At 41.1% G+C, this 25,509-nt stretch overlaps 4 protein-coding genes across 4 annotated transcripts; 3 read left to right on the top strand and 1 right to left on the bottom strand.

Moving 5' to 3' along the window:
* Positions 1-4,450: 4,450 nt before the first annotated feature.
* homezb (homeobox and leucine zipper encoding b) lies at positions 4,451-6,547 on the top strand. Its single transcript, XM_084540969.1, has one exon. The coding sequence runs from the start codon at positions 4,797-4,799 to the stop codon at positions 6,189-6,191; it is 1,395 nt and encodes a 464-aa protein (XP_084397095.1). The 5' UTR covers positions 4,451-4,796; the 3' UTR covers positions 6,192-6,547.
* A 281-nt stretch (positions 6,548-6,828) lies between these two features.
* cideb (cell death inducing DFFA like effector b) lies at positions 6,829-9,337 on the bottom strand. Its single transcript, XM_084555100.1, has 5 exons — positions 9,166-9,337; positions 8,753-8,867; positions 7,732-7,890; positions 7,404-7,594; positions 6,829-7,083 (listed from the first exon to the last, which is right to left on the bottom strand). Exons 1-5 carry the CDS (start codon positions 9,189-9,191, stop codon positions 6,942-6,944), a joined length of 633 nt encoding a protein of 210 aa, XP_084411226.1. The 5' UTR covers positions 9,192-9,337; the 3' UTR covers positions 6,829-6,941.
* Positions 9,338-10,376: 1,039 nt separating this feature from the next.
* On the top strand, positions 10,377-14,208 carry LOC311485968 (uncharacterized protein). The gene is made up of 5 exons (XM_084541710.1): positions 10,377-10,697; positions 11,799-11,912; positions 12,383-12,481; positions 13,191-13,289; positions 13,629-14,208. The coding sequence occupies exons 2-5, from the start codon at positions 11,848-11,850 to the stop codon at positions 13,861-13,863; spliced, it is 498 nt and encodes a 165-aa protein (XP_084397836.1). The 5' UTR covers positions 10,377-10,697; positions 11,799-11,847; the 3' UTR covers positions 13,864-14,208.
* A 196-nt stretch (positions 14,209-14,404) lies between these two features.
* On the top strand, positions 14,405-21,495 carry LOC311491224 (protein NLRC3-like; the record flags this gene model as incomplete). The annotated part of the gene is made up of 6 exons (XM_084549100.1): positions 14,405-14,585; positions 14,711-16,499; positions 17,891-18,064; positions 18,526-18,699; positions 19,105-19,278; positions 19,648-21,495. 6 exons carry the CDS (start codon positions 14,405-14,407, stop codon positions 19,661-19,663), a joined length of 2,508 nt encoding a protein of 835 aa, XP_084405226.1. The 3' UTR covers positions 19,664-21,495.
* Between the last annotated feature and the right edge of the window lie 4,014 nt (positions 21,496-25,509).

Genomic DNA, 25,509 nt, shown 5'->3' on the forward strand with positions numbered 1-25,509 from the left:
TCCAACTAGACAAACTCTGACATACAGGTAGCAATCAGCCCATGAAAAAAAATAGCACAAAGCTCAAATAGACACTCATGTTGATGTAAATACACCTGATCACCAGTGATAACATCAGAATCAGAAACAGGATCAGCTTTAATGGCCAAGTATGTACACATACAAGGAATTTGACTCAATCTGTACACATAGAATATAGGATAAGAGCAGATATATACACCAAACCAGGGTTTTGTACAGTGAGTATATACAATAGTGCAGAGTTATTGTTTATTGATCATGTGAATGGTCTCACACTCTGTGACTGCTCAGAGTTCATGAGAGTAACAGCCCGGGGGAAGAAACTGTCCTTGTGGCGGGTGGTTTCCGTGTACAGTGCTCTGTAACGCCGGTCTGAGGGGAGGAGTCTGAAGAGGTCGTGACCAGGGTGTAAGGGGTCTGTGGAGATTTCCCTGGCCTGCTTCCTGAGCAACTGGTCAAAATCACATGAATCATCATCAAGTGAATAACAATGATTATCTTGTTATTGTGGCACTTGTCCATGGGTGGGATATATTAGGCAGCAAGAGAACATTTTGTCCTCAAAGCTGACGTTAGAGACAAATGGACACTATGCGAATTTGACAATGGCCAAATTTTAATAGCTAAACAACTGGGGCACAGCATTTCCAAAACTACACTTCTTGTGGTGTGTTCCTGGTTCTGCAGTGGTCAGTACCTATCAAAAGTGGTCCAAGGAAGGAAAAGAGACGTGGTCATGAGCAGTCAAGGCTCTCTGATGCACGTGGGGAGCAAAGGCCGGCCCATGTGGTCCAATTCAAGGGATGAGCTACTGTAGCTCAGATTACTGAAAAAAAGGCAATGCTGGTTCTGACAGAAAGATGTCAGAATACACAGTGCATCACAATTTGTTTATATGGGTGGGTAGTTGCAGACCAGAGTTCCCATGCAGACCCTGTCTACTGCTGACAGTGCCTACAATGGGCATGTGAGCATGAGAACTGAACCACGTGGCAATGGAAGAAGGTGGCCTAGTCTGATGAAACAAGTTTTCTTTGACATGATGTGGTTTGCTGAGTGCAGGTGCGTTGCTTATTTGGGGAACATATGGCATGAGGATGCAAGGAACACCTTTCCATTGCCATGTGCTTGGTCTAATGTTCAGGTGATGGTGCATATCAAAGTGGCATCCATATAAATGGTGGTTTCAGTGTTGTGGCTGATCAGTGCATGATCAGATTTGCTCCACTTATATTTAAGAAGCCTACTTTAAACTTGCTTTACGTGTGTTATCATTACTGAGATCTCTGCACTGACAGCACAGCATACTGAATTCACTGCACATTAAAACACAATATTCTGGTAGGGAGTAGTGGGAGGACCCTAAAAGCAAACATGATTAACAATGTATAAACAGAAATGTAGTGATGTGGGCTGCATTCATCAACATGGCCGTCAATTACAGAAGCTCACAAAGCACCTCTGTGACGGGTGGGAAACCAATAGGTCCTCCACAAGTACAGGTTGCCTTGGAAGCCTTTTCATAAACGTGTCCTCTGTACCAGCATCCATTGTTACTGTCAGTGTAAACCTTCCCACAAGGACATTTCCATTCCTTCTGGCATTGTTGTTGAACTGACGATGAAGCTCCATAAGAGGAACGGCTTGAAAACTTGTTGCTCTTCTGCAATCCATCCTCTTCTAAGCGGACAAACGGGCCTAGTCCCCAGCTTTTGGAGAGTATCATTATAGTGAGTAGTTTGATTCTCTTGTGCTGTCCGATCCAGCTAAAGAATGATAATGAGCCAGGATCTTTCCAAACCACTTCTATTTTTTGCAGCCGGGGCATTGTTTCTGCCATGTCTTCATCTGGAAGGTTGATCACATTGTGTTTTACTCTTATCTGGTATTGAGATTGTTTTAATGGGCGATGTGCATTTCTAGGCACACTGTACTCTGTTGTGAGAGACATTAGTTGCTCACCTTGGAAGCGCAGTCCAAAGACTTCTCTAAAGACTTCTCCAGCCCTAAGCCCCTTTGCATAACTTGCGTCACATAAACCAGTGCTCCAGTCATAGTCTTTGGGAAGGCTGATCACCCATCTCTTAAATTCAGGAGTAGGCAGTCTGCTCTGAATGTGGAAAAATTGGGTAGAGCGTTGCCACATCCAACCACAATAGAAAATCGTCCTTTTGTCTTCGGACAATGACATGCCAGAGCCCAAATTCTGCGGTTCAAAGAACAGGTCTGAACTACTAGCAAAGGGCTTCTGGTGGTTTTCAGGGTCAACCAGAGTCAACAGGGAGCACCAGAACTCTCCTGCTTGCTGCATCATCTGTTCACCAACCTGATTTATTTCCCGGACCAGTTTGTCACGTTCACTGCCAGGTTCCAGCCCTTTCTTCAGATCCACAGCCTTGGCTCTTTCCACATCTTGATGCACCTGAGAATACATCTGCAGGAATCTGAATGTGTCCTTCTCGGCCTGCGCTGCTTGCATGCTATTCTTGCTGGTTTTTATGGACACCATGCGAGCAGAGACTGAACTCTGGACACTAGTCAGGGAAATGTCACGCAGGGCAGTCACAGCTTCAATGAGACGCAAACTACAGCCACTCAGCTTCTGTCTTTCACTCTTCTCCCACTTTTCCAGACTCTCACTCTTATCCTTTGTTATAACCTGTAAGGCCTGCTGCTCTGCTTTCAGCTTTTCCAGGAGCTCTTTGTGAGCCGTGGCGAAGGTCTTCATATTGTGTAGGCGGTGCTGGTCTTCAATGGCACAGGAAACACACACGCAGGTCATGTCATCCAAGCAGTAGTACTCCAGGAGTTTGCCGTGCTGCGGGCATTTAGTGGTCCCAGATAAATCCATGGGTTCAGTCAGAGGATGAGTCTGTAGCAACACAGGTGTGTTCAGGTGGGCCTCGAGGTGCTGGATGCACATTGAGATCTCACATTTCATGCAGCTCTTCCGTGCTGGTTTCCTGTCCTCCCCTGTACACATGTCGCAGAAAATAATCTGTGGATCCATTCGTAAATTGTCCGACATGTTTTCAAAAGCAGCAAGATGTGGAAAAACTATTCCTCTGTTTCTCAAGACTGGTGATTTATAAAATAGCTCCAGTCTGCTCTGATAGCTCCAGCCTTTCTGAGAACTATCATTTCCTGGGAGCCACCCACAGTTTAGGTTGTAAACTTTTATGATGGTACAACAGTCATATGTTTGACTAAGGCTCATAAAATATCATTACAAATATATAGATAAATAATGGACTGCAGGCAAAATTGACCTCAGAACAACTAAGGAGGGAGTGTTCATGGAGTTGTTGGATTGCATTAAGTGTAAGTGTACACCCTGTCCATATTAACCATGGCAGACCTGATAAAATAAGCACATTTCCATACATAATTTTCATCTCATATTTAATAATGAGGAAAGCAGACATCTCATTTTTCCATTAGTATAATTCCTGAATTTGTGACCAGTGACTTAAAGTCGTCCTGACAAACTAATACATGTCGATGTAGGCTACTTGTGGTCGTTATGGTCGAAGCAGATCAGCAGAAGTAAAACATCTTACAAGACATTTGTGTGAACTTAAAGGTAAAACTCCAAAAGCGTTCATCGTCTTAAGTTAGATTACTGATAGAAAAGACTAATAGTTGAAGTTTAATAGTTAAAAAGTAACTTCGCAAGCGTTTTGCCGCTACCATACCGTAGCATGCTAGCGAACTTTAAATGTTGTTAAAGCTAATGCTAACAAACTGACAAAAATGCCCCATCGATTATTAATGACAATCATTTATTTATCGCTTTCGGTTGAAGTGTTGGGTAAATTGTAAGTGGCGAGAAAAGATATAAGACAACGTTTGGTTTAACTCACTAAATTATCCGACTCAAGTAAGCTATAGCTACACTACAGTCAAAATTAATTTCCCCTCTCAGTAATGCTTTGTAACCACCGTGTTATTAATTTCGTGTTGTTTGTTAAGGTATTTCATTAAAATTCATTTAACACGAGGCAATTTATATGTTGTCTACACGGTAAATTATATAAATTAAACATTCACATTTACTTTAACATATTTACACTTAACCTCTATTAGTAGCTATTTAACACATCTGCTCCATTAAGCGGCTGTTTTGTGTGCTTACTGTTTTGTTCAGGTTATTCATGTTAATTTCAAATCTTTAAAATACTAAAAATAACAAAAAATGTTAAGATACACAGTTGAGATTAACTGGACAAAGCAGTTAAGTGCATAGCTCATACAAGCTATCTGAAATGGTCTTGAATGCATCAGTCATTATAATCTATTATCATCATTATAAATACTTTTATTTTGTGATCATGTCAAATTTCTGGAAAATAGTCAGATGAAATTGTCAAGGCCTATCCATGGAAACCACCGCCTTACAGATAAAGAGAAAGACACAAGGCAAACCTTATATTGTTTTACGTGCAAATTAAAGGACATAACTTAAAATAACTCCAAACCTCTTCACTGTTGTACTGGGGATCATCTGGAATAACTATATGATGAGATTAGATATTTCTGAGGCGTTTAAGGTCAAATACAATAACTTAAGTCTTGTTTAATCTTCTAAGCCTTTATGTCTTTAAGGCATGTTTAAGACTTGACTAACTGATTAATAGCAGGTTGAGTTCAGGTGTCCCTTCACAGATACTAAAGAACAATATGTGCGTGTTTCAAATGATGACCATTTTCTAATTTCATTGTTATTACTAAACACATGTTCCAAACCTTTCTGTTTGCAGGAGTCATTACCACAGATGAGTAAGATGATTGTTGATGGAGGGCTGCCCATGTGTCAACAGACACATAACGCCTGTGAAGAGACTCTCACTTTCAGCGAAAACCAAAACAGCCCTGTGTGTCTCCCCCTGGTCTCTGAGAGTGGGAAGCTCATATGGGTGCATTCACACCAGATCGACCTACAGATGGACGGTGCAGCCGAGATGGACAAGGCCTTCGACAGGTTCCCGTACCCGACACAAAAACAGACAGAAGCTCTAGCACAGCGCTGCTCTCTGCACCCGGACCAGGTGAAGGTGTGGTTCATGGCACAAAGGCTCCGCTATGGCATCAGTTGGGACTACAAAGACATCTTTGAGATCCGGAGGAAGTACTTGTCAGGTCAGATAAATGCGCAGGGAAAAGGGGCACCACAAAACAGGATGGAGGGAAAGATAATGAAGGGCAGAAGAAATATGAAGAAACAGACATCTGGTGGGATAAAGGCTGGGCATGTCAGGGTGGGAAAGAGTCCCACAGTGGGAGAAAATGTGCAGGCTGACCAGAGAAAAACAAAGCAGGAGCTACCAATGAAGAAAAAGAACAAAAACTTAGAGGGAGACAAAACTAATACTCAGAAAAAGCGGAAAATGATGACGGTGACAGACAAGATGGGAATGAAAAGAATGAAGGAATGTAATGTGGAGGGTCTGTTGGAGAGAGTTTTAGAAGAAGAGGAAGTGAAGAGGGATCCAGTTCAGAGGAAGAGGAAAAAAAGCACTCAGTCAGATCCAGAGATAGATCCCAGTTCTTTGATCATCCTCAGGCCTCAAACCCCAACCCTTAATGCATCTCCACTGACCGACAGCCTCACAGATCTGCTGAGAGGAGTTCCCTGCTCCACCCCGAGTATGACCCCTGTGAACGGCAGCTACACGTGGGAAGAAGAAAAGCACGCCGGGCTGGGAGGAGAACCGCATGAGGATGCACAAGACCTCAAGATTATCGTCACTGACATTGCTAAACTGAAGGAGCTAATCGAAGCAAACGATAGTCTCACTGCTGCAGACGGTCCGACCCCTTACGCCCAGCAGCAGGACTCTCTTGTGCTTGAACCGTGCACATTTCCCACTCTGTCCCGCCACTCAAAGACGCAGGCCCAGTTGACGATGATGAAGACGGCTTTCCTGCAGTGCCAGTATCCAGACCGCAAGCGCTACAGCAAGCTGGCGAAGCTCATCGGGATCCCCCGCCACGCGCTGGTTCAGTATTTTGCCGACATGCGCTACTACGTGAAGAAAACAAAGCCTCGCTGGATGAGTCACGAGGAGCACAGACAAACCGTGGCCAACATCAAGTATCGGCAGTACAGAGATATGCTGGTGAAGGCAGAGCCAAGCGAGGGTGGCGCGACCTGGAAGGAGAAGCTCTAGAGTAGCGAGAGCTAAGATGATGAAGAAAATGTGCGACGACACAGAAAAGAGATAATTTCTTTTATTGTGTGTTATAGCATATAAAGTTAAATTTATATCTCAGAATCTTTGGAAAGTTCAAGCTGTTTGTTAAGGTCAGTTAAATGTTAGCTCTTGTTCTTTCATATGGACGTTCCAGTTAGAGCAACCTTAGGATTGCATGTTAACATGCATGTACAGTATTTTTGTTTGTTGCATCTCATGGCGTTGACACTGCACTGTTCAGATGTTTTTTATTGCCATTCAAGTACAACACTTGTTGCTCATTCGAACGTGACTCGACTGATTATTTCTTATATCAAAACATTCACCAACTACAAAATGAACGAGCTTTTCTCAAATAACTACACATGTTGGTTTGAACGGATAAAAGTGTATTTATTATTCAATATAATCCACACCAAATGATCAAACGTATGACAAAAAATACTACATAATATTATTAACAGTCATTCTCTTGCATTTATGAGCTTCATCTGCTGATAACAAAGACTAAAATATTATATTTTTCCATTTTTAACCTGTCATACAATCACTTAATATTTACAGACACCACATAGTTGTTTGTGGATAATTTTTTTCTCCTCTTAAGAACAAAATATAATTTGTCTATAACTACCCAACGAGACGCTTGAGGGTAAGAGTAAATTTACAACATCTCGAAGAAGTACTGGCAAATCAGATTAGGTTATATATATATATATAAAGGGATCAGTTCCAGGTGGCGGTGTACTCGGCCCTCTGTGGCTGCCAGAGCTCTGCACCTTCAATGACGCGGCGGATCAAGGAGGCGGACGTGATGAGCAGGTGTCCGGCTGCTTGAAGGAGGGAGGAGGCTACGCGCAGAACTTCTCTGGAAACACAACCAAGATAAAGTATATATCATTTTGTATGGCCTGACACATGAAGTGTTTAATCACTTACTCCGACTGCAGACAGCACATTTTAATAGTCTAAAACCTGAAAATTTTCATGAGATGGATTTTTTTTGCCATCAGTATGACAATACAACCTTGTCATTTTGGACAAAATTTTGTTCAGAGTGAGACCTTTTCGCATGCAAAATCTCATGATGATCCTCATGATTATATTTTAACAGTGTTGTACCGGATGTAAAGGCTGTGCAAATTAACTTTATATATTAGCATTTTCTCAATATCGCCCGTGGCCTACCTGAGGATTTTCTTCGGCCCAAGACACTGAAAATCAGCGCTCACGGTGTACAGGCCTTGAAACGTGGCCTTCACATTCAGGGAGCCGAACACATCCTTGGGGCTCATCTTGTAAAGGTCAAAGGTGACGCGGGCGATGTCTTTCCCAGTCCGGGGCTTGTCGTGGCCCTGAGATTTCAACACGACCGTACCCTGGGGGAATCAAAAGACAACGGTTGCTAAGGGCTGTTGAAGACAAATAACTGAGGGACGTGCTTTTAATAGTAACTCATCTGTGGTGATAATGTCAGATATAAATACATGTATTAATAACAGTTGGTCCAACATACCGCCTGTGGTCTCCACGTCTGTCCGGGCACCAGGGCCATGAGCATGACGTTGTCAGGTAAGGTCATAAGGAACTCATCGGAGTCCACCTCTGTGCCATCCTCCTCACAAACCAGAGACAGAGACAAAGCAGACAGGGACAGCAGCAGAGCCTGGCATACCTGTAAGCAAGGACCATAAGAGTCATTTATTAAGTTAAGAAATGAATGCACGTTTAATCTTATTTTTCTCATGTATGGCAAAAATATCTGACCAGATAAGAGACACGAAGTTTAGGAATGATAATTCAATACCCAATCAACTGTTGCAACCTTTGCGCAAACACCATAAAAGTGCAGCTGATAATAATGATGGCAAGCCTGAAAAAAGTAAATGTGTTTAGAGGCTTTTTAATCCCTGTTTTTGATGGAAACTTCAGTGATTTGACTTTTCAACACCCTTAAGCTTAATGGATCATTAATTAAGAAAATTATTTCCTAAAATATTTATTATGACACCAAATTAGCTATAATCAGGTTATAATAAAAGATATGTTTGATTGGCATCCCAGAAACCAGAACAATGAAATCTCTGAGAAATATGAATCTATTAAGAGTTGTTGACACATACACACGCACATTATCCTTTAAGTCCCATTGTGTAAACTTTAAGTGATGTTCAGATGCTTTCTCGAAAGTCATTCTTAGCTGCCCCGCAGACATCTTATCTTTGAGTGCAGACTTGACTCATGACTCCATGTGATGTTGTATGAAGTCATCAAGGCATGATGGGAGATGTCATGAGATTTTGAGATTGCCAAGGCCAATTTATAATAATATTATGTTTTAATCCACCTGTAATACGCAGATTATGTAATTTATGGTTCATAACAAACCCACTCATTCTCTGAACCTTTGTTCTTATTTCAAAAGTATCACTTATAAGTACATAAGTACATTATCCATTTACTGCTAACTCTTTTACCCTAATCAAGTCTTTTTCTTGTATTTCTTTCCATAATTATTAGTTTTCAATCCCTCTCACCCTCTCCTTCAGCTCCTCCAGTGTCCCAGCTGTGATGCCCTTCTTCGTCTCTCTGTTGTGACAACACACTCTGAAAGGGCGTTGTGGTGGTGACCACACTCGCTTGGTCACCGATCTGGGGACAGACCAGACGGGAAAGTAATTCAAATAAAAATTTCTTCCTGATCCCCTGAGATTCAGACATTGTCATGAAAGGCAACGAAAAGATGGTACAGATGTTAATACCTCCTGCAACTGAAACTACCCTCGCTTTATCTATTAAAACTGGCCAATACGTGAAAATCTTGTTATATATAAAATTATATTTACAAGATGAATCATTGACTTAGATAACCACCTACATCTAGCGGACATTAATCTCAACACACATGTCAATACAATATCAACAAAGTCAAAACTAAATCTTCCCTTACTTGATAAATGAAGACGTGGTATCCATACTTCTCACAGCCTTGTCGTTTTGGTGTGACACACTGTAATAATATCAGCGCTGCTTGTGCTTTTTAACCCAGCAGCTGGACTTTGCTCCGAACCTGATGATTGTTCAGATACAGAACAGAACGGACCAAAGTTCACATGTCTGCCTTAGTGAGAGTTTGACTCCGACATGTCTCTCGTCATCTGAAAAGCAGAATGATTACCTCAGTGGTTGATCTTTGAAATTGACACTGATATTAATATTTATAAGTCCTATTTTAAACTAACAAAAGAAAGTGTCCTAATAATGACTGCTTGAATTATTTTCTTTGTAATTTCTATTAAGAAATGTGGCCACAGTTCGGGGCATTTTAATAAAATTAAAACTTTTATTTGTATCTGCTACTTCTGGCTGACATATGAAATTATAGGATATACAACAAGCTGTCTTTCACTAGTCAAACCACCTGAATGGATATGAATATTACATCAGTTTAATACTGTATTGTAAAATATTATAACTTTTAACAAAACAAGTGAAGCAAATAATGGCAATTAACAATACTAAATAGATAACTGAATGTTGCTAGTCTAGCCTCAACTACATATGGGGACATCTTAAGTGACAGCTAGCATAATATGTCCAGCTGTGTTGTCTGTGACCAAGTCTATTGTGGACATTTATTTCTTATTTTTTGCCTAGAGCCCCAGTAGACCCAAAAATTGCATCTATATGCTTAGCAGATGTATGTAGGCTGAACCGTAGACAGATGATCAAAACACAGAGAAACCACCATGACTGTCCTCACTGTGGTCACATCCAACAGTATATCTACAATTATATTATGACAGCATTTACTGCAGCTTTTTAGCTCTAAACTTCTTTGGTCTGAAGCTCCAGTATATACTTTATGTCAACAGAGATATTACTGTACTGATATATCAGCAGAGGTAGTGTCGTTTGTGAGCTAAGTAATCAGTGTTTACTGCCCTCTGGTGGTCACAGAGAGGGACAGCAGTTAGATCATAAGATCAAATAGTAGAGGTGTAGGATACCGCTAGATTTGGTATCGATCCGATACCAAGTAAACGCGAGGGGGAGGAGGAGCAAAATGAGCCTGCTCTGCTCTGTGACAGCAGCGGCATTTAGACAAAGTCAGGTCGCATCTTTAATGAAATGTGAAACTTAAGTATCGATCTCATTGCATTGGTATCGATCAATCTCGATACCAACGTTGGTATCGATATTATCGATATTTGGCTCGCCCACTACTACCTGCGCATGATCTTTTCCTGTGAAAACCTCCATTTGAAGGTACGCTGTTTGTTTTACTCGTTGACATCAGGTGTCGGCAGCTTAGTTTTAGCAGAAATCTGTCGCAGTAATTCACCTTAGGCGAATCAGAAAGTGTAGTAAGCCTAGTGGTAATACGAAGTAGGAAACCTTTAAAGTAGGAAACTAGCCGTAATTTTGTGCCGATGAACGTGAACAGAAACGGTGGACGGGGCAGCAGTCGAGTTTTTGATGGTCGGTAGGTGAAAACGTGTTGCTCCACTTTTTGACAACTTTGGTTGCCGCTGATTTGATACACAATGTTCTTCGTGTGATTTCGACTCAAACATCAATTTGTGTAATGTCTTAGCCCATCATGATTTGGATTATTACTCTATGCCAGTCAGTTTCTTCTTATTTTCATCATCCCTTGCTCTCTCATTCCCCTTAGCAAAAAGTATTTTTTGTTTCTGTCAGTTCCAGAAATGTGAACCTTTTCCTTACATTTTTCAGAAAAGAAGGACTTGATTTCATAGAAGCTCTTTGTTTTTGAAATGCACATCTTTAATGATTTAAGCAGGTATTTGTGAATACACTGTATGGTATGGTTTAAAAATATATATGGTTCTATAAATATATCAAACTTGTTCTCAACATTCTTGTCTTGTGATTTTGTAAATACATTGCAGTCTAGTGTACACAAGTATATTTCAAGTATAAATAGTATGCATATGCTAAGCAAACTTACAAGTATAACAACAAGTAAACTAGTAAAATAGCAAAAAAAATTATTTTTCAGTATTAGTAATTCTACGTCTTACCCTTAGCAAAAAATAGTATACTTGAAGTTAATTTTACTTTTATAAACTTAAAAATATTCCAATTTAGTCAGAAGAAGTATTAACTTAGTATACTTTCTAGTACACTACAAGTACATGGTCTGTAGTATACTTGCTATACTTATACTCAAGTATACTTAATAAAATGAAGTTCAAGTATACTACTTTTTGCTAAAGGTCAGTATGGCTTCCTGTGTTCATTCTCACACCAGGCCTCAAGTTCACCAGGGTAGGGGTTAAACCATGAATTAAACAAATTCATCAATGATTCACCTTCACCCTGGCTGCTTAATTAGACCAAGTTTATTCAAGATTCAAGCTGCGTTTATTGTTACTTCCACTGTATGTGTGACCTCATGTGGTATTCCTTGGGCTTCAAAATACTCTGATAAATTTATCTGAACATGAAATGGGAAGAGCCAATCTGTGGAGGAGCAGCTGATATTTTTACAGCAGAAATGATGTAAAGCATCATTTCAGTTGATGGGCAGATGAATAACCTGTGTTTCCTCTGCAGGTGAAGGTAAAGTGTCTGTGTGAGCTGACGTGGATGTGAATTCAGCAGCATGGAACAGAACAGAGAAGAGGGAGTCCCTCCTTCTAAAGCCACTCTCCAGACCGAAGATCAGAGGTGAGGTGGCCATCTCGAATTGTCCATGCCAAATCTCACAAGTAGGGTAATTCAGGCAAAGTTGGGCCATGTTGCTGTGATGGCTACGGTGACCAATTCAATGGACTAACTGGACATTGTCACATGGACTGAACAATGAGGTTCTGTTCAACTCAGGCGGCAATATCACCAGTAACCTAGATGACTGCCACCTACAAGTACAGCAGATGGATGGAACAATGTGCAGTGAATTAAAACATTTACAAAGCAACCACTGCATTATTATCCAGTATGTATAATTACATACATTACTCATTTAGTTTGACTGATTTTAGTTGTCTCTATATCAAAGCATAAAAATAATCAATTACTCTTTCATTGAAATCAGACATGGTGCTGACTAGATCTGTCTCCATAAGTCTTGACTGCATTTTGCAAGGAATTCATTCACTTATTTTAACTCAAACTCAGTTTCTCTCTCTGTTGGTCAGTACCCATCAGACAGCAGACTCTCCTGGTCCTGAACCCAGCTGTGTAGCTGTGAAGAGTGACTGGTCCATGGATAAACGAATATACTTTGCCTCAAGCAGGTAAGGTGTAACCGAGCTTAAAATGCTACCCGTTTGAGCGTTGCTTAACTTGAGATTTGGAAACATGTGCAGTATGGTAATGGTGTAGTTATTCTTCACATGAACTGAAATGTCTGCATTAAAATGACAGAGATTAGACTGACGCTAATGTATTCCCTCTGTGAACAAACTGAACTGCAATCCACATTTATCAGGATGCATAAACACACCTAAAACATTTGATGGATTCAATCCACACTGAGTGGTGAGATACTGAGATTCTGCAAAACATTTGTATCCTTGCACAGTGATGAAAACCTTCACCCGTTTGTAGGGATGAAACCTTTATGAAATGACTGTGTTACAAAACAAAAACCTGTTTCTGTTAATTATGTCACTCAACTCATGCAAATGTAATTTATAAAAAAATCTAGATTTGAAGGAGTTGAGTGATATGAATAGATTTAAATACTCAACAGTGTTGACACAACACATCGACGAGAGCTTTTGGGACTAAACCAAACTAAGCTGAAAGTTGCCCACTCTCAGTGGGATTAGCATGGCCAGTAAACCTTTAGAGAGAATGTCTCATTCAGAGAATGATCTGGGTGATTTGCAGCCATATAGAAATCAGTACTCCATGGAACTCGACTTGTCACTAGTTGGACTATATGGACAACAGTGACTGTCAATGATGGCTAGCCAAAATGGTCTTCTCCTTGTCTTTCAGGATCCATCAGACAGGAGACTCTCCTGGTCCTGAACCCAGCAGTGTGTCTATGAAAAGTAACTGGTCCATGGATAGACCAACACAGTTTGCCTCAGACAGGTAAGGTGTAACTAAAATGATCAACAATGTTCAACATTTAAAACCCACTAAAGTTTTAAATGCTGCATATCTTGAGGTTGGACGGCACAGTGGAAAGGTGGTTAGCACTGATGCCTCACAGCGAGAAGGTCCCGGCCCATGGGTTCGATTCCATGGGCTGACTGGGCCTTTCTGTGTGGAGTTTGCATGTTCTCCCTGTGTCTGCATGGGTTCTCTCCGGGTACTCCGGCTTCCTCCCTCCATCCAAAGACATGCTTATTAGGTGATGATTCTAAATTGGCCGTAGGTGTGCACGTGAGTGTGAATAGTTGTCTGTCTCTCTGTGTCTCTCTGTGTTAGACCTGTCCAGGGTGTGTCCCGCCTCTCGCCCGATGACAGCTGGGATAGGCTCCAGCAGACCCCGCGACCCTTCACAGGAACAAGTGGTAGAGGTTCAGGAACACATCCATTTTTACCAAATGGAGGAGATCTAACGCGACTGTTACCCTCCACAGGAGTGGTTGGCCAACAAAGATCACCCCAAATGCAGACACAAAATAGCCGGATAGCTCACAAAAGAACCTACGTAATCTAAGCAACTAAAGGCCTCTCTCAGACTGGCTAATGTTAATGTTTATGAATCCACCATCAGGAGAACGATGAGCAATGATAGTGTGCATGGCAGAGTGGCAAGGAAAAAGCCATTGCTCTCCAAAAAGAAAATTTCTGCAGTTTTGTGCGGACAAGTCAAAAATTCAGAAGGGTCCAAATACCAATAAGCAACACTGTATACACATCTCTGAAACCTTTTCCTTTCTGTCTCTGCGTGGACAGTCATAATGTGACCTAACAGCTGATTTGTCCACAGAATCGAGGAGGAAAGTTCAGAAATTCCCAGTGATCTGTCTGCCCAGAGGAATGAAACACACCTGGACTCTATATTTAGGGTCTGTACATGTACAATAAGTACCTTTACGAGAGTTGTGTTCACAGTCATATCCATGCTTCACTTTGTAGACCAACGGATATTCAGTCTGTCTGACTATTGACTTCAATCTTGTTCTGTTATTCATGTTATTCTGTTCCAGCTGCTTGAGGACAACATTAACATTTTTGTGAAGAACGAGCTGAAGAGGATGCTAAAGATTCTGAGTCTAGATTACCCAGAAGGCTTAGAGCATCAGAGGGAGGATGAGGGGTTGTTGGAAGGTGAAGATGACGAGCAGAGGAAGAGCAGCCAAGAAGCGTTTCTTAAGATTGCACTACATTTCCTGAAGAGAATGAAGCAGGACGAGCTGGCTGACTGCCTGCAGAACAGTAAGAGGATAAGTGGGACATTTCATCTCATGAGATGGACCAAATATATATGTTTAAAATCAAATTCTTTAGGGAAATGAAATGTTGGAATATTTATTTCTTTTATTTCTTGTGTGTTTGTTCAGAATTTATTGCTACTGTTTGTCAGCATAAGCTTAAATCTACACTGAAGAAGAGGTTCCAGTGTGTGTTTGAGGGGATCTCTAAAGCAGGAACCCCAACTCTTTTGAATCAGATCTACACAGACCTCTATATCACTGAGGGGGTGGTGGCAGAGGTCAATGATGAGCATGAGGTCAGGCAGATTGAAGTAGCATCCAGGAAACCACACAGACCAGAAACAATAATCAGACAAGAAGACATCTTTAATGGCTCCCCTGGAAGAGATGAACCAGTCAGAACAGTGATGACTAAGGGAGTGGCTGGAATTGGGAAAACAGTCTTAACACAGAAGTTCACTCTGGACTGGGCTGAAAGCAAAGCCAACCAGGACATCCAGTTCACATTTCCATTCACTTTCAGAGAGCTGAATGTCCTGAAGGAGAGAAAGTTCAGCCTGGTGGAACTTGTTCATCACTTCTTTAATGAAACCAAAGAAGCAGGAGTCTGCAGGCTTGAAGCGTTCCAGGTTGTGTTCATCTTTGACGGTCTGGATGAGTGTCGACTTCCTCTGGACTTCCACCACAATGAGATCCTGACTGATGTCACAGAGTCTACCTCAGTGGATGTGCTGCTGACAAACCTCATTAGGGGTAAACTGCTTCCCTTTGCTCGCCTCTGGATAACCACCAGACCTGCAGCAGCCAATCAGATCCCTCCTGGTTGTGTTGACATGGTGACAGAGGTCAGAGGGTTCACTGACCCACAGAAGGAGGAGTACTTCAGGAAGAGATTCAGTAATGAAGAGCAGGCCAACAGGATCATCTCCCACGTCAAGACATCTCGAAGCCTCCACATTATGTGCCACATCCCGATCTTCTGCTGGATCACTGCTACAGTTCTGGAGGATGTATTGTTGTATATTGGAGAGAAAAGAGAGCTGCCCAAGACCCTGACTGAGATGTACGTCCACTTCCTGGTGGTTCAGGCTAAACTGAAGAAGGTCAAGTATGATGGAGGATCTGAGACAGATTCACACTGGAGTCCAGAGACCAGGGAGATGATTAAGTCTCTAGGAAAACTAGCTTTTGAACAGCTGCAGAAAGGAAACCTGATCTTTTATGAAACAGACCTGACAGAGTGTGGCATCGATATCAGAGCAGCCTCAGTGTACTCAGGAGTGTTCACACAGATCTTTAAAGAGGAGAGAGGGCTGTACCAGGACAAGGTGTTTTGCTTCGTTCATCTGAGCGTTCAGGAGTTTCTAGCTGCAGTCTACATTTACCACTGTTATGTCTACAGCAACACAGAGGTCCTGGTGGACTTCCTGGGAGAAAACTACAATAAATCACCCCTGGATGAATTTCTGACCAGAGTCATGGAGAAATCTTTGACCAGTAAAAATGGTCACCTGGACCTGTTAGTTCGTTTCCTTCATGGCATCTCTGTACAGTCCAACCAGACCCTCTTAAGAGGGCTGCTTGGGCAGACATTCAGTTTCAGTCCAGAAGTCATCAAAAGAGCTGTCAACAACCTGAAGAGGATGAACATGCACAACATTTCTCCTGACAGAAGTATCAACATCTTCCACTGTCTGATGGAGATGAATGACCTCTCAGTACATAAGGAGATCCAAGAGTTCCTCATATCAGAGAATAGATCAAAGACAAGAATCTCTGAAATCCACTGCTCAGCTTTGGCCTACATGCTGCAGATGTCAGAGGTTCTGGATGAGCTGGACCTGAAGAAGTACAATACATCAGAAGAAGGACAAAGGAGACTCTTATCAGCTGTGAGGAACTGCAAGAAGGCTCGGTGAGTATGGGCAAACATTTTTTATGGTGTTTAGGTCTAATATCAGGATGGCGCAGCGGTGTGGTGGTTGGCGTTGATGCCTCACAGCAAGAAGGTTCTGGGTTCGACAGGTTCCTTTTTGTGTGGAGTTTGCATGTTCTCCCTGTGTTTCTCTCCAGGTACTCCGACTTCCTCCCACTGTCCAAAGACATGCTTATTAGGTTAAAGGTGCAGTAGGCAAGTCTTATAAAACTAACTTTCTGTCATATTTGCTGAAACTGACCCTATGTTCAAGTATAAGTGCATGAAGCAGGTCATTTAAAAAAAAATTCGGCTCCTCTGGCCCCACCTAGAGCCTGTAGCGCAATTTGCAAGACATCCACGGCTCCACATTCAGATGCACCAATCAAGTCCAGGGGTGTATCTAACAGAGTGTCAATCACTGCTCATGGACACGCATTTCATAGCGCCCTCCCCTCCCTCCACCACCTCGACCTCGCCGTGGGCGTGTAGAAGGAGCCGGGATGTAATCCTCGTCTGAGGCCTGTGACTCAGCTTCACTCTCAAACGTCTAACCACATCAACAGGTAGCGGTCATATATCTACCACATAGCAAATTGATAAATCTAAACTGTGGAATAAAACGCCACAATGAATGCTTCTAACTGTTATTGATAGCAAACATCACCGATGTAGGCTACTTTCAGAAACATCCTAACCTTGGTTTTGTCCTAAAGTTGACTATTGCTAAATATTTTGAAAATTTTTTCAAATTATTTAGCAATAACGAAGGGTATTATAAAAACTACGTCGGTGTGTTCCATGCTAGTTTGTTTACTCGCTCTCTCTCGGTTCTCTGCTCGTGCACAGTATTCCAGGGCCAATATGCACACGCTCTATCGTGCACAGCTCTCCCTTGTGGGGGGAGGGGCTTGGGAGACCGTTTTGGGCTTTAGCGGAAAGTGGGGAGGGACTGAGAAGTTGTCGATGTTCAGATTTTTTGGCTAAGTCCTGGATCTTCACAATCCTGCCTACTGCACCTTTAACTGGTGATTCTAAATTAGCCGTAGGTGTGAGTGTGAATGATTGTCTGTCTCTTTGTGTTAGCCCTGTGATAGACTGGAGACCTGTCCAGGGTGTACCCTGCCTCTCTCCCAGTGACAGCTGGGATAGGCTCCAGCAGACCCGCGACCCTCTAGATGACAAGCGGTTACAGAAAATTAATGAATGAAGGTCTGATATTGTCATATGATTTGTTTAATTTCTGTACTGGAGGAGCTGCTGACAGCAGCAGGTAGACAGCGAATGCATTTGCAAATAGTGAACAGGGAATAACCTAATCAAGATGGTCTCAGGTGATGAAAAAAGGGCCTTCCTTCAAAATAACATTTGATTTTTATGTGTCATGACAGACTTTTGAATTGTGATCTCTCTGAGAGTCATTGTGAAGTCGTGGCCTCAGCTCTGAAGTCCAGTCCCTCCCATCTGACAGAGTTGGATCTGAGTGACAACAACCTGCAGGATTCGGGAGTGAAGCAGCTGTCGGCTGGACTGGAGAGTCCAAACTGTAAACTGGAGACTCTGAGGTTAGTTTACTGGCTGTCATCTTTTGTTGTTTGTATTATATATTGTATTGTATAGCAGACTTGTGAAGGACCCAAATGATGGTTCACATATTGACAAATGCCCAAGGAACTTTCAAGAAGACACAGGGTTTTTCAGAGTGCTACAGGAAGCATGTAAAACACAAATCAGAGACTGAAACTTTCAAAAAAACTCAAACTGAATCAAAGCCCAAACACAAATTCAAGGAAAACTAAGAGAAAATATTTCTGACAGACGTCAGCAGCATGTTATTGATCTGCGTTCACCTGAGTAGTTTTATGATGGTTGTGCTGACATGATGATGATCCACAACAACAAAAGGACAAAGTCGATCTACTCATTTTACAGAAAAGCTCATTAAGATAAAGTAATGTTCAACTGCATATTTAAAACCTGAACCCATCCGATGGAGTTATGAACATTTATTAGTTATTCTGTCCAGACTGAGGTGCTGCCGTTTATCGGAGATCAGCTGTGAGTCTCTGGCCTCAGCTCTGAAGTCCAACCCCACCCATCTGCGAGAGCTGGACCTGAGTGAAAACAATCTGCACGATTCGGGAGTGAAGCATCTGTGTGGTTTTCTGGAGAGCCCAGACTGTAAATTGGAGACTCTGAGGTCAGATACTATGTTATATCTGTATGCTGATTAATACGATGTGACACTGATCTTCATAGTAAAGTCTGTTCTCTCTTCAGTGATTTAGTCCATGGATTTTATTATGTTGGGCTACAGATTAAAAACCTTCATATAACTAAAGTCCTTTCTTAATTTTCTCCTCTTATGGTTTTTATTACATGTTATGATTAAACATAAACAAAATGGTGAATTATTTTCTGTTTTAAGGACCTTTTGATGCTTGCGCTGACTGAAATACATTTGATATAATAACTACTACTGGCGTCTTTAGTTCACATTTCCCCAAATTTCCTCCTGATGCATTTGGTGTTTTTATAAACTTTGAATAGAAGCCACTGGAGTGTTTTTAAGCTGGAGCTTTGACATCTTTAATTCTTTATTCAGGTTGTGGTGCTGTGGATTATCAGAGATCAGCTGTGACTATCTGATCTCAGCTCTGAAGTCCAACCCCACGTATCTGAGAGAGCTGGACCTGAGAGACAACGAGCTGCAGGATTCAGAAGTGGACCAGCTGCGGGGTTTCCTGGAGAGTACACACTGTAGACTGGAGACTCAGAGGTCGGTGCAGGGTTGGAGTTAGTCCATGCTATTCTCCACAGTTTTGTACTAAACACAACTGGTATCAAAGTAAAGATCCAGTGTTTCCTGTAGACCTGCAATTTCCTTCTCAGTGACTGCTTTACTCTGTGAATTTGGAAGAGGAGAATAGTGGCTTCAGGACAGAAACAGTAGATCAGATCAGCCAGGCTTGTTGCAATAATGTGTTTGAGTTGATGTGAAGATGTTTTCTCAGTTTTAAATCTCATTTCCATTGCTGCCCTGAACAGGACTGTAGTTCCTGCTGCTCTTTATACTGGATCATCATTAATGAAGCGAGTGGCTGTGGTCAGTAATTTATCAGCTCTGTTTATGTTCTTCTCTCTACAGTTGGTGGTCTTTTTAAAGGAGAGAGTGAACAGGACGACTCCAGCACAAGGCTTAACGTCTCCTCGGCCCCGAGTACTGCCAAGAGCCAGGATCAAGTTAGCCCACTCCCACTGGACTGGAGAGATCAGGTTGGAAATAAAAGAGAAGTGCAAGGACATGGAAGGAAAGATGAGAAGGTGTAACATAAGAATCCCTGGCGTATTCGAAACACCTGTTTTCACCTCCACACCCTCGCGTTTAGTATCTGCTAAAGGAGATACTGACACTGTTTACAGCTCGAGGATGTGGAGTTTATTCAGTCGAACATGGCTATGGAATACGTTAAGAAGCACACTCAACCGACACGGCAATAGTTTAGTTCAATCCAGCTTTAACGGGTTATTGTCATGTTATACCCAGGCATTAGTTTATTCTCCTTACTAAATGAATATCCTCAGTTAAACACGCATAGTGGCTATTGTGGCATTTGTTTGCTGCTTGTTTCTCTGTGAGTTGTGTTTATCTCATGACATACCTTGATGGTACATAAGTAATGCACTCCTATTGACTAATTCCATCTACTAATGAAGTAGACCATCCTCAGTCACACACTTATGGTATGCCTGCTTTATTTTTTAATAGATTTTTTATTTTTTTTTGTATTTTTTTTCCACTTCTTTCCTTTTTTGCAAGGCTTAACAGTAGTCAAAACAACTCGCACGTTTTTAAAAATACGGTACCTACTATAAGTAGTTGATGGGGGATGATAATTACTGGACCTTCATATTCGCTTCATGCTCATTTATTGTTGTGCTTTTGCTGTCTTTAACCTAATATTGTGTAGGTCTCCCTTGTGCCTCCAAAACAGTTGTGACTCATCAGAGAATGGACATGGGCCTTCTGAGGGTGTCCTGTGGTGCCTGGCAACATATGCTTTTTAAAAAAACACAGTGAATGTATGTATATTCTTCTAATAACACAATTTCCAATTTCCAGTCTTACACTTGGTGCTCATACAAAATGTATGATGTGATCTGACTCTAAGAGGACATCCCTAGCTCAATTAGCGCACTTTATCGACCTTGTAGCATAGACTTACTTCTCCCCAGTCCATAACACTTATTCCCAATCTTATAAACAGTCTTATAATTCAGTGTGACCCTGGGGCCATAGTAATTATGAATATGATACTTCGTATTTCTGATACATATCAATATAATGCTTTACTTCAGAGGATATCATTCTTTCAGAGGAACAGTTTACCAGCATCACTCAAAATGAAACTGTTTCTTGATCTCAGCCTATACCTAATTTCCTAACCAAGACTTGACTAATACGCAGATGGGGAAAAGGCTGGACTGATACTAAAGTATCTAATTATTCCTGCAGCTAATGACATATACATCTCAAGCCAACCTACTGCACACTATGAAGAGTTTTGTAATCTCCTTTTTTAAATCCCCACTGTTGATGTAGATCTGGCTTCTGTCACGGAAATAACCTCAGCAATTGGAGCAATACAAAGTGGCAAATCTCCAGGGCCAGATGCTTTTCAAGCAGAACTTCTACATGTTAGGATCAACTCTCTACCTCATCACTGTCTGTTTTTGAATAATCCTTTCCCGCTAAGTCCTTACCTCCAGTTGTTATCCATTCCGTTGAAATATGTAACCATTAAAGACGACCTTTTATTCTTACTGACCCTTCCCATCATATCCTCCGGTATTTTTGCTGGTCATAGTGTTAAAATGCAAACTTGACACAAAACAAATCAGGCCCGTAAGGACCCATTATCTGGGGGATGGTGGGCATTGGTGAGGTTGGACATGATTTTTAACTGTTCTGTGTTTTGTTTACTTTTGCAGTATACTTGAAAATAATAAAATAACTTGACCAGAAACAACCTGCAACCTGCAGACCCCCCCTTTTTTTTTTCTCATTGTTGATCGTGTATGTTTTTAATCCAACTATATTGTGATGTGTGTCTTCATTTGTCTGGGTCACATTATTGTTATTTTATTTAGAACACAGTTTACGTACAAATCAGGCATACCATTTGGAAAACAGAACATTTAAATAGCGTAAATAAATAAAAAACAAATGACAAATTCCTTGAACACTGGTAACAAAGCTATATCATTGAGTAAATTTAGCATCTGGGGGCTAAACTGTTTTAAAATACAATGATATATTTCTGTCAGGTGAACTGTTTTTGTTATTGTTCTTATTATTTTTTCTATGGGCTGAACTATATTTATTTATTATTCTTTTGTTTTTTTTCTGCTCAATGGTGGCAGGAGTAGTCTTTACGTCATATCCCGGAAATAATTGGGGTGTGCTTGTTTGGCTTACTCCGGCACGCCTCTGTGCGGAGTTTCTTGCTTGAGCCGACGTTTTGCGTTCCCAACTGCTAAACGCCGCCAGTTCGGCACATACCGAGGGAAGATTGAACCCACTATTTACATTGTAGATTCTCACTGAACAACTAACTAAACAAAAAAGTGTGAATAGCAAGAAGCTTCTTCAGTTCAGCTGCCGTTTTTAAAAAAAAAAAATTTTGGGGGGGGGGGCCTGGATGACTGAGAACCTTCACAGACAAACATGTGTGAAATAACTCCAAATATGATACATAGTTACCGACACGGCAATAGTTTAGTTCAATCCAGCTTTAACGGGTTATTGTCATGTTATACCCAGGCATTAGTTTATTCTCCTTACTAAATGAATATCCTCAGTTAAACACGCATAGTGGCTATTGTGGCATTTGTTTGCTGCTTGTTTCTCTGTGAGTTGTGTTTATCTCATGACATACCTTGATGGTACATAAGTAATGCACTCCTATTGACTAATTCCATCTACTAATGAAGTAGACCATCCTCAGTCACACACTTATGGTATGCCTGCTTTATTTTTTAATAGATTTTTTATTTTTTTTTGTATTTTTTTTCCACTTCTTTCCTTTTTTGCAAGGCTTAACAGTAGTCAAAACAACTCGCACGTTTTTAAAAATACGGTACCTACTATAAGTAGTTGATGGGGGATGATAATTACTGGACCTTCATATTCGCTTCATGCTCATTTATTGTTGTGCTTTTGCTGTCTTTAACCTAATATTGTGTAGGTCTCCCTTGTGCCTCCAAAACAGTTGTGACTCATCAGAGAATGGACATGGGCCTTCTGAGGGTGTCCTGTGGTGCCTGGCAACATATGCTTTTTAAAAAAACACAGTGAATGTATGTATATTCTTCTAATAACACAATTTCCAATTTCCAGTCTTACACTTGGTGCTCATACAAAATGTATGATGTGATCTGACTCTAAGAGGACATCCCTAGCTCAATTAGCGCACTTTATCGACCTTGTAGCATAGACTTACTTCTCCCCAGTCCATAACACTTATTCCCAATCTTATAAACAGTCTTATAATTCAGTGTGACCCTGGGGCCATAGTAATTATGAATATGATACTTCGTATTTCTGATACATATCAATATAATGCTTTACTTCAGAGGATATCATTCTTTCAGAGGAACAGTTTACCAGCATCACTCAAAATGAAACTGTTTCTTGATCTCAGCCTATACCTAATTTCCTAACCAAGACTTGACTAATACGCAGATGGGGAAAAGGCTGGACTGATACTAAAGTATCTAATTATTCCTGCAGCTAATGACATATACATCTCAAGCCAACCTACTGCACACTATGAAGAGTTTTGTAATCTCCTTTTTTAAATCCCCACTGTTGATGTAGATCTGGCTTCTGTCACGGAAATAACCTCAGCAATTGGAGCAATACAAAGTGGCAAATCTCCAGGGCCAGATGCTTTTCAAGCAGAACTTCTACATGTTAGGATCAACTCTCTACCTCATCACTGTCTGTTTTTGAATAATCCTTTCCCGCTAAGTCCTTACCTCCAGTTGTTATCCATTCCGTTGAAATATGTAACCATTAAAGACGACCTTTTATTCTTACTGACCCTTCCCATCATATCCTCCGGTATTTTTGCTGGTCATAGTGTTAAAATGCAAACTTGACACAAAACAAATCAGGCCCGTAAGGACCCATTATCTGGGGGATGGTGGGCATTGGTGAGGTTGGACATGATTTTTAACTGTTCTGTGTTTTGTTTACTTTTGCAGTATACTTGAAAATAATAAAATAACTTGACCAGAAACAACCTGCAACCTGCAGACCCCCCCTTTTTTTTTTCTCATTGTTGATCGTGTATGTTTTTAATCCTACTATATTGTGATGTGTGTCTTCATTTGTCTGGGTCACATTATTGTTATTTTATTTAGAACACAGTTTACGTACAAATCAGGCATACCATTTGGAAAACAGAACATTTAAATAGCGTAAATAAATAAAAAACAAATGACAAATTCCTTGAACACTGGTAACAAAGCTATATCATTGAGTAAATTTAGCATCTGGGGGCTAAACTGTTTTAAAATACAATGATATATTTCTGTCAGGTGAACTGTTTTTGTTATTGTTCTTATTATTTTTTCTATGGGCTGAACTATATTTATTTATTATTCTTTTGTTTTTTTTCTGCTCAATGGTGGCAGGAGTAGTCTTTACGTCATATCCCGGAAATAATTGGGGTGTGCTTGTTTGGCTTACTCCGGCACGCCTCTGTGCGGAGTTTCTTGCTTGAGCCGACGTTTTGCGTTCCCAACTGCTAAACGCCGCCAGTTCGGCACATACCGAGGGAAGATTGAACCCACTATTTACATTGTAGATTCTCACTGAACAACTAACTAAACAAAAAAGTGTGAATAGCAAGAAGCTTCTTCAGTTCAGCTGCCGTTTTTAAAAAAAAAAAATTTTTGGGGGGGGGGGCCTGGATGACTGAGAACCTTCACAGACAAACATGTGTGAAATAACTCCAAATATGATTCATATATTAGAGTCCTCAAAGTAGCCACGCTTTGATTTGTTGACAGCGCTGCAAACCAGTGGCAGTTCTACATTGACTTGCTCCCCGGGCGATGCCCCATTCCGAGACGTGTATCTGTAAGAAATAGGAAATAAATAATAACTGAACTTGTAACAGTTTTGTTGCAAAGCACAATCTTACGGTGAAATTAGATCTGGTGTTTGTTAAGACGAATTACTGTTGTAGAAGCATTGCAAGCATCATAGCAAAAAGGCTAACAAACATATATCACCAATTAACATTAGCACTTCATTCATACATGGATACTGTAATCATACAGAGAGAACATAGCATACCTTTATCTTTTGCTCGTTTCTCCTCTTCTTCTTTTATTTTTTTCCTAAACTGGTCACCTGATGGCTTTGACCTTTTTCTGTCCATCTGCGTTTATTTGACACTCGACAGTCAACAGATGTCCAACCCCCAGCGCTGTCACTCACGACCAGAAGTCAAGACCAAACCAATTCACCTTGGTGACCAAATAATCGTTTTGTATTACCTATTATTAGTTGGCCATTTCACACAATTCATAAATACAAAAAAAAAGCAGAAATTATAGGCCTGTATTTATAATATTATGAGTGAAATATGCATTATATGGAAGAAAGTCAAGGTGTGACTGACTTTAGCTTTTTTATACAGTGGATTCCCACCGGTCCGTTCAATTTGGGAGAGACCCAGAGGTGAACTGTCCCCCGCGCCCTCCTCCCCTTTCCCAGGGGCGCCTGCAGCTGCAGGGGGTGACAATATCCCCACACAGATATGACAGATAATAGAAAACCATGTAGCGGTGCAGATTTATTTATTTATTTATTTTTCAAGCGCTCGTGCGTGCCGTCCCTCTTGTGTCATGGAAAAATGCCCGGTTCGCCCGTGCCTAAAACCGCTACTGCTGCAAACCCTTGAACTTCTCTCAGTGAGCTTCATGATGTAGTCAC

Source organism: Chelon labrosus (genome assembly GCF_963514085.1).
Source record: "Chelon labrosus genome assembly, chromosome: 1".
In the NCBI taxonomy this organism is placed as follows: Eukaryota; Metazoa; Chordata; class Actinopteri; order Mugiliformes; family Mugilidae; genus Chelon; species Chelon labrosus.